The 9,358-nt window shown below is 36.7% G+C and overlaps 1 protein-coding gene across 6 annotated transcripts in view; it reads right to left on the bottom strand.

Moving 5' to 3' along the window:
• Positions 1 to 134: 134 nt before the first annotated feature.
• The window catches only part of LOC112561385 (solute carrier organic anion transporter family member 5A1-like), a 35,096-nt gene continuing 25,872 nt past the window's right edge, over positions 135 to 9,358 (bottom strand). For all 6 annotated transcript variants that reach the window (XM_025233861.1, XM_025233858.1, XM_025233863.1 and 3 more), the window contains exons 11-13: positions 9,197 to 9,325; positions 7,484 to 7,599; positions 135 to 7,064 (exon numbers count right to left, since the gene is read on the bottom strand). In XM_025233861.1, the coding sequence (XP_025089646.1) occupies positions 6,855 to 7,064; positions 7,484 to 7,599; positions 9,197 to 9,325 (455 nt within the window). In that variant the 3' untranslated portion in view covers positions 135 to 6,854. The remainder of the gene's footprint in view (positions 7,065 to 7,483; positions 7,600 to 9,196; positions 9,326 to 9,358) is intronic.

The following is a 9,358-nucleotide window of genomic DNA, read 5'->3' as shown; positions in this document are numbered from 1 at the left end:
TATTACAAGGGTAGGTTATTTTGGCACAAACTTGAATGTCAAACCTATTGTAATTTTGTCATTTCCTGCCAAAAGGTGGGAGCAATTGAAACAAAAACTTAATACAGTATAATGAAGTTGATGCACAACAAAACTGTTCGTTTCCAACTGTTTAATTACAATCGCACAAGTGACATACCTACATAAACATAACATTTACAGATCATCTGATAACATTGATGAAATTTTGTGGTCCATCTTGGCATTACAGTTGGAATATCCATATATCGGCTCTGTAAATTTTTCCAGCATGCTAAATTCCAGCATACCAAAAATAGGTACTTTATATATGAACACCATCATGCTAAACTGAAACTAAGGTGACCAGACGTTTCGGGGGCGAAAGTGGGACACGTGCCGATGATGGTGTCGTCACCGTCAAAGAACGCCGAAAAAAGTTTTTTTTTTTAAAGACAACCGGGACATTTGATGGACTTGCCAGAAAGCGGGACATTGGGCATCCCGCCCGATGAGCAGGCGGGACAAGAGGTCAAAAGCGGGACGTCTGGTCACCTTACTGAAACACATTTAACAGTACAAACACCTAATACCAACTGATGTTAACCTTGTAGCCTGCAACACAGTACATGCTTCTGATAAGGCATGTAGCTTGAAATTCACAACTTCAGTTTTTCAACATGCAAAACTACATGTTATAAATTGCATGTCCTTGTCTCAACTTGGTTTCTCTCTTTAAGTGCAAATGCTTAGGGGAAAAATTCATTGACTACTACTGCCACACTGCAAGTGCAGCATTCTGAGAGCAACAAGATACACAGAACACACGAGTATTATACATGTCATTTACAAAACTATATCACTGAAACAGGTGTAGCTTACTATTGTTACAAAATGCATGATGTTCACTAAGCTCTATAATATATCCTTTAACGTGAAGAGCTATTTGCTAACTGCATGGTTTGATGCAGCATCAGTGTGATTAACAATGGTCAGTGATATTTCTATACCCATGGCTGAAGGCAGCAGGAGACAGATGTTCAGATCGACACTGACACGCTGTGACAGGATACTTGCTACAAATACTACCACATTTGTAGAAACATGCCACCAGATTCTAGTACATATATCTTGCAGCCAAGATACATCAACCTCCCAAGTGCTGCTGCTGCTGGAGCAAGGAAGAAAGGTGTCATTTCCATTTTCTGTGCTGATGCAGCAGCTGTGCTATGTAGTATGCATAATCATGCTACTCCTGAGCTACCAATGTCAAAGATAAATTGTATGCTGAAACACTAACTCTAAGCATATGAGAAAAAAAGACCTGGGTCATTTTATCTACAGTGCTCTCTATTATAAGTACCTCTGTTCAACCTGAACTGCTAGGTGACAAAAATCTACCTTGAGATTTATGGCGGAATTCAGTTTCAAGGATAAAAACCCCAATAAAGTCAAACACTTCATACAACAGTGATTCACGTTCAAGCAATGAACAAAGGCGAGTGGTTCTCCACACTAGGACTAAGAGGTGACCACAGCTGTACTCTCACTTATCGCAGTACCATGAGAGCACTACCAGACCATCTGAACTGCAGCACCTTCACTTTACTAGTGTTGTTTGCTTGAGTATTCAATAAAAGAAAAACAGCTAAATGTGGACGTATCTATGAAAGACAATTATTTCTTCAATGTTTTTATAAAGATTGTTAATAAGATATATTCTTAATCATTCTAAGCAAAATAGTGTGAACAAGTTCATCTTGGGGTAAACTACTGTGCATGCTCATAAATGTTTACAGACAATATGTGTGTGTCTGGATACAACTCAAGTGCTTTATTACAAAGGAGCTGTCAGAACTATGCCGCCCTGACTTGTATAAAAACACAGGTACATGTACTAAATATTTCTGAGTATTGCTTTAATGTGACATACAGAATCATACTAATTACAAAGGATGTGTATATAACAAGTCACACAATATTTATGACAATATGTGGCAAGTAATTTGCTGAAACACTGAAACAATATGCAATTTTTTTTTTTAATCCAAAAAAAAAAAAAAAAAGAAGTGCAGTCTCTCCACTTCAGTCTACAAGCATTGCATTTTGTCGAGTCAAATTTACTTTTAGCATATACTGTCAACCACTAGCGAGAAGAAAGCTTGGTGTGCTAGTCTCCCTACAGTAATAAGTAGCCAGTAATTGGAAATGCAAACATTCTTGCTCTAATATATGCACTATTGAATTTTCTGCTGTAAAAGCTTATTGTTTTGATATGTCTAGGGAGTCAACTGCAAAATTCAGACAAATTTATGTGGATTTTTGTATTCAGTTTAAGGCTGTTTATGGAATTATAATGCTTGCCAAGTATTTTGGCAGTCAAGCATGAAATATTGATTAGTTGGGCAAAAAGGCTAGTGAACATGACAGCTCAACAATATACAGTATTATCAACAGATGTGGCAAATGCTAGCAGTCATCAAATAATGTTCAGGTCATAAGATACAATGGCCAGGCATCAACACAAAAACTGTCATCAAATCCCAGAACAAGATTAAGATATCTTTGCAGCTAGCAAATGCACATTGGTGCAAAAAATAATAAGAATATATGTGCAACTGGAAGGAAAGCGCTAGAATACAATGAAGTGGCAAACATCAGACTACACAGCTTGCAGCAAGTAGTACTGTACAAGTAGCAAGTAGTACTGATGAAATAATGACATTTGTTGACTACTTAACAGTGATGAACTATGAGAAGTATAGTTGCATAAGAGGAAAGCAGAGACTAGGAGAGAGTATATTTACTTGAAGCAATGTGTGTGTGTGTGAACTAAACAAAGACTGGGTGAGAGTATATTCACCTGAAGTAGTGTATGTGAGGTAAGCAGATACTGGGAGAGAGTATATCCTATGTGTGCAGATACATAGATTGGCTGACAGCACAGCAATCTCAAGTACTATGCACATACAAGAAAGCAAAATCTGCACGTAGTGTCGACATAAGAATGTGAGTTCCTGATAAGCACAGATTGTAGACTGCTTACCCTAAGCAGTCCAAAACAAGACATTAAATGGTTTGAAACAAAGCTTTTTTTGCAATAAGGCGACTAAGATTTATCTTTATACATTGCATAAGTGTGGCTACTTGAAACATTCTGAACACAGTGTGTGAGAAAAAACCCATCAAGTATTTTGGTGCCAGAGTCCTAAAATTTGTTAAAAACTATAGGAAACAAAGAATCCATAGAAAACAGTAAAATTAAGCGAATTGCACAAAACATTTTAGCATATTGTGACATGTTGCAGGGATGTTTACTTTCTAATGTTCTGTGGAAGGGCATGTTCACATCACTTGGACATTACAAATATACTTTTACCTGACATTTCAGGTGCCAATTTTCTATTTTCTGTGTAATAGAACATGACATTATACACTTTTAATATATACTTTAAAAAGAAATGATGGTGTAAAACTGGTTCACATAATCTTAAAGCATCAACTTCTCCAGTATAATGAAGTCTACTATATTCATCTTCTCTGCAATATAAAACTTTATGCAAACATTTTCTTAAAAATACAAAATCTGGATATTCAGACATGAAACAACTAAAATATTGTAGAATCTCATAAATGGCAGCTGATACACAGAAAACCCCAAACTTTCAATTCTACTGATAACACTTTTTAAAAATTTTATTTTCACACTGGAAAGATTTGGCTTCAGTCATTATAAGCAAATTCTCTTTTTTAAGTGACTAGAAATAACAAATTTTCAGAAAACACCAAAAAAGAGGAAAAATCCATAGGACCTACACAAAATGCACAAGCTTGACCTATCAGTGATACTGCTACCTGTGTGTCTTTGCTGTTCTCTGTACTTCATCCTCATTGTTGCCCATCTTTTTGTTCCTCCAAGTACTAAAGATTAAGCTAGTTACTGCCTGAGCACATACACCCATACAAGTGTGACTGTGCTATATTAATTGCACTATTATAAGGATTATTGATATTATTTCTGAAGATTTGCACAACGTAGTCACTAGCCTCTGTAATCATGGCCGCTGCCTTTATGATATGAAGTTCTAAGCTAATGTGATCAGCAGGACAAAAATATTGTGGGTAATTATCAGAGAACACAATTATTTTTGTGGGCAGATTGTGTACCATAAAGGACAAGATATGAACATTACATGGATAGTTTTTGCACACAAATATGTATATTTCATTTTCACAAACTCCTGGGTTTCCCCCTTTCTTCTATTCCCCTTCAAATTTGATGAATTAAAAGTATTATTTGGGACAGCTGCATTTCCAATCAAAAAATGTTTGCATATTGACACCAACTTTTTACCATGAGTGGTGAAGATCTGGTGTGAAGGCTCAAAACATTAAGGCGACTGTAGTACAGTTTTAAGATGAAAGCAATTTTTAGACTAGACTACTAACAGCACAATTTGCTGCTAAAATCCTTGAGGACTAGAATGAAAGATAAACACAAGATGCACAGAAGGCTCAGATTTCAAAGCACAAAATATTCTGTAATGCTGACTACCCCAATGGCCATGCTTGTGTTCCAACATCAGTATTTCAGAAAAAGACAATGATCAAATTTTCAAATGTGCTTCATTTCCACATCAGACTTGTGCGTCTTGAGTACAAGGTAGCAGCATCCTTAAAAATATAAGATCCTTACACTACTTGTATGTCTAGAGCACAAACTAGTTCCAATATGCTCTGCAGAGCATAGCGTTTTAAACAAGCTCTTGGATTAAAGTCTGCACAACAAGTGCTATCCTTTAAAGCTGTGCTCAGATATGTCAACACGTGGTGTAACACTTAGCAAACATACAACACTCACACTGGTCCCTTCACTAGGTGCTCAAGTGCAGGCTTGATCCTTAAAGGTGCCAGCCCCACAAGCACATTTCCATCCAGTTTTCCCCAGACAGCTAGTAGTAGTAACAGTAAACCATTGTTACGTCATACAAAAAATGCACTATCTTTTGACAACATACCTTGCTTAACCTTCCTTGTCCATATAGTAGATCATCAATTCCCAGGGAGATTTCAGCTGTATGGTCTCTTCTTGGCAAAGCTCATCTTTTTACTGGGAGACTTTGCAGTAGACTACAGTCATCTAGTTAAACCACTCTGATCAATGACTGTGGATACAAAAGATTTGAAACTCTATGCACTTAGCATCAACGTCACCAACAGCATTCATTTAGCATAAAACTGATGGTGACAGAACACACTTTAAAAGCATACATCAAATTGTTTACAATTAAACTTGGACAGCTGGTGGTGTCACAACACACTTGACTGTTCATTTAGCATCAAGTTGGTAGTGTCACAACAGGCCTCACAATGTATATTTAGCATTATCCTCCTGCTGACAGTAAGAAAATTTGTCAGTCTTTGCTTAGCACCTTATGCATTGACAGACTAGGATACTCCTGATCTTTAGCACCGAACCAAACAATTACACCGAGGGACTCCTTATTCATCATGCAACATGTTAGGAGAAACAATGTCATTTTTCAGAGTATAAAAAATAACATACCAAAATGAAGGTGTATAGGTCTGAATGTGCATTCCTGCTATGGATATGTAACCAAATCTGAGGAACATATATGGTGTAGGAACACATCCCAGTTTATGATACTTTGATGAGACTGCACATTGCGTAGGAACTCTTAAAATGTTTTAGATATGCTTTATTTTTAAATGTTTCTAATTAAAATTAAATGTAACAGAAGAACAAACTAAACATTTTGTATGCACAAAAAAAAGAAATGCAGGCTTAAATACATACCAGAAGTGAACAAAAGATTATGTAGTTTTGTGCTCCTGGTCACATACATGGTAATCTAATAGGCAATAAGAGTACAGCAAAAGTAAAGCTTCTGCAGGCACATCTCATCAAATATCTGAATTTCATCTGCCATATCTCAACAGATATTTCAGTCTCATGATTTGCCACATTAATAATAATATAAAAAAAAGACAAATCCTGCAAGAAATTACCATTTGGAATAATAACTACTGTGCACATTTCTCACTGCACTCTACATGAACACCTGTGTGCACAAAAATACATACAAAGAGGTACGTGTACATGTGCCCAGATTTCACATACATGCACAAGCAGCATCCACCCATACACAATGCTTTTCTATTCCTCCTTGTTCATTCTGGCAAAGACAGGGCCTGCCTGTTGGCACTAACATTCTCACCACATTCCTGTTGTTTGGCAATGCCCAACTATCTTGTATCCTAACCATTTCATTATCACATTTAGAAATATTGACAGTCATTAAAACTGAAAACAAGTGTTAACAATCATGAATCACAGAATCCTTCTGTTGCATATACCAGTACATGCGTCAAGAAGTACATCATCTCAAATATTACACTGGCATGAGCCACTTACCATGGCCATAAAAATACTTTGCTCTTAATGGTCCATATCACATCACACATGCACACACTGAAGAGGTCAGACATCATTTGATTAGCTCAGTTTGATATTCTCACAGTTTATTGATTTAGACTTATATGCCTGGCATTTTTAATAAAGAAGCTGTTACTATATAATTATTACGCTGTATTGAGCAAGCTATTTATATTAGTTCAAGTGACCAAAGACCATACTGATACAGCATTAGTTATCAGCTATGATCACAGATTACTGGTGTGAAGTATGGAAGAGGCAAGACTGCAAGGTACACTGCAGAGTATCACTTGTCAAATGACCATTCTCTCTAGAAATGCAGCCCAAAGCTGACAGCAACAAGTGCATTTTTGTGTGTGTGTGTGTTCATGCCTGCATGTGCGTGTGCCCGCAGAAATCATCATAAGATGGTTTCATGTGGTTGGTGCTGCTGTTGTGTGCTAGGGTCAACTGCAGGTGGCCCCATCACCTCCTGAATGTAATCATCACTAGCTTCTCCCTTCTCTGCCTCGGGTGGACGGTGAAGACGCAGCGTGGAGGGTCTGCGTTGTAAAGAGGGACTGTAGCCTCCCTTGTCAAGAGAAGTCAATGAACCCAGAATCTGGCCAACCTGTATAGTCAATGGCATTTCATGATTAATCTCTCGATGACATGAACACTGACAGCTGTAAGCAGATATTTCTTAGGTTCAGGGCATCTTATTTGTGGTTATTGCTAAACAAACATGAATGTTAAAACAACCAAGAAAAAAAATTTTTATGACACAACTGAAAACCAGAGGAAACTATATGTTTATTACATCAATGTAATACAGATGTACAGTCCATAACTAGTTTTATAATGGCTTTATCTCAAGGTTTACTAAGGAGCAATGTTACTGAAATGTGAAAGATGTTGAAGGTGTAATCCTGAACATCTACAAAGCTCTCTGTAAAATATCCGTCTCCAAAGTTTTATAGGTTTGTGAAGTAACATAAACCAACACTACACACAATAAAGCAAGCACACAAGATACTTATTCCAACTTACACTAGGTCCAATTGGTTGTGAAAAGGATGATGAATTCTGGGCAGTCTTCTTGCGTACAAACAACCAGACGATAAAGAAAAAGGCAATGCTAACCATCTTGAGTCCTGCTCCAACACCTGCATTAGAGCCAAATGACATTCCATATAAATCATAAGAAGTATAAGCTTTTTTATATGTACATAAGTGATATGCAAATGGCTACACTCAATCGCATATATGACTAAGCCATGATGTTTGAATCCCACTAATATTTTTCAGTAAGTCCATTCGTTCATCCCAGTGACAGCGAAAAGTCAGCTCTGTGTCTTTCTGTGTTTGGCTTGCATTGTTCATGTTCGTGACTTGCATTGTTCACATGCCTTGTATGCAAGAGTCACAGCCATGAGGAAGAGGAACAAAGGTGTTCATTGCTGCTATGTATGTGGAACTTCCAGTAGAAAAATCATCAATGAAGTGTGATATATACTGTCATAAGGAAATCTCTATTAAGTATTAATATAGTACAATTTGACCACATAAGTTAGACAACAGAATGTGTCAAAAACCTGATTTGTTTTTAAATATTTGGATGGGAAGGTAGTGGGAAACAAAATAAAAATGGATAAGCGGGGAGTACATTTTTTGTCTGTGCACCTGATACTGTTGAGGCTTCAAGAAGGGCAGCAATCAAGATAAAGACTGTTACATCTATGGTCCTTCTTACTGGAACTGCTAATCTGATGGAAGGGGCTTCAAAGAGGACTTCTGATGAAAGCCACTAAAGTTAGACTTTGTTTATCTTGGGGGGAAAATGTAACTGGAATTTTCATGTATATCAGTTTGCTGTATAATTTTTGATATTATGTTTATTTTATATAATGATTTGTTCTATTTTTATATTATTTCTAAATTAAGATTTTTGTTGGTGTTTTATCTAATCCGAAAGCCATTGTACAGTGTATCCATCAGAAAAGGGTAGTAGCTGAGTGTCTGCCATGTAAGCAGATGCCTCATCAGAGGGAAATTTTGTCTAGGAGGCAAGATCTAAATACAGTACCCTTCATTTTCTAGTATTGATAACAAACACTTTATTGTTGCATCACTAGACTGCCCTGCAAAATCTACAAATTATGAACATATAGTCTGCAATAAATAGTTCACATACTGTGAATGCAGTGCTATTTATCTATTTAGCTGTTTATCTAGTTGAGAGTGCTTGCTCTTTTACAAAACACTTGTTCTGTATTGGAATTTCTGTGCAATATCAAAATCCTAGCACATTTGGTTGCTGGCATGTCACCAATGATGAGAACCATGATAGATATATGTATCTAACCACAGTTTGCAACACTTCCCATATAAAATGTGGAATAATTGTATGGGTAAACAGCTCTGTCAATATAGATTATCTCTCTCTTGTCTACTATTTACTTCACAGCATACTTACAAAAACATACCTGCTCAAAACCAAGTAGATATACATATCCTTTTCTGTAAAATCAATTGAAAACTTGATCCATCTACCTCTCGCCATTTAAATCCATCTAATCTGGCTGATTGCAGTCACTCAACAGTTTCAAATTTCTGGCATCTGATATGGTCTATAGTTCAAATGCTTTTAAGTGGCAAGCAATGAATGCAAAGCTATATGCACTACATGCAGACTGTCTTTTTAAGATTGTACACAGTGTGACAGCATGGAAGTCAGTAGATGATATCAAACTGGGTACATACCTACATACTTATATCGAAATTGTACAATGTCATAAACAAGACAGGAGCCATGAGCATCACACCGAGAACTCCACAGCAGACAAGATGAATCAATAGCATTGCCAAAGTAAATTGGAGCTGGAACATAGGCTGTAAAAATAAACAAAGTTTTGTCATTAAAAA

Source organism: Pomacea canaliculata, linkage group LG4, assembly GCF_003073045.1.
Source record: "Pomacea canaliculata isolate SZHN2017 linkage group LG4, ASM307304v1, whole genome shotgun sequence".
NCBI classification, from domain to species: domain Eukaryota; kingdom Metazoa; phylum Mollusca; class Gastropoda; order Architaenioglossa; family Ampullariidae; genus Pomacea; species Pomacea canaliculata.
The sequence above is the reverse complement of the archived record's forward strand: the minus strand, read 5'-3'. Positions and strand labels throughout refer to the sequence as shown.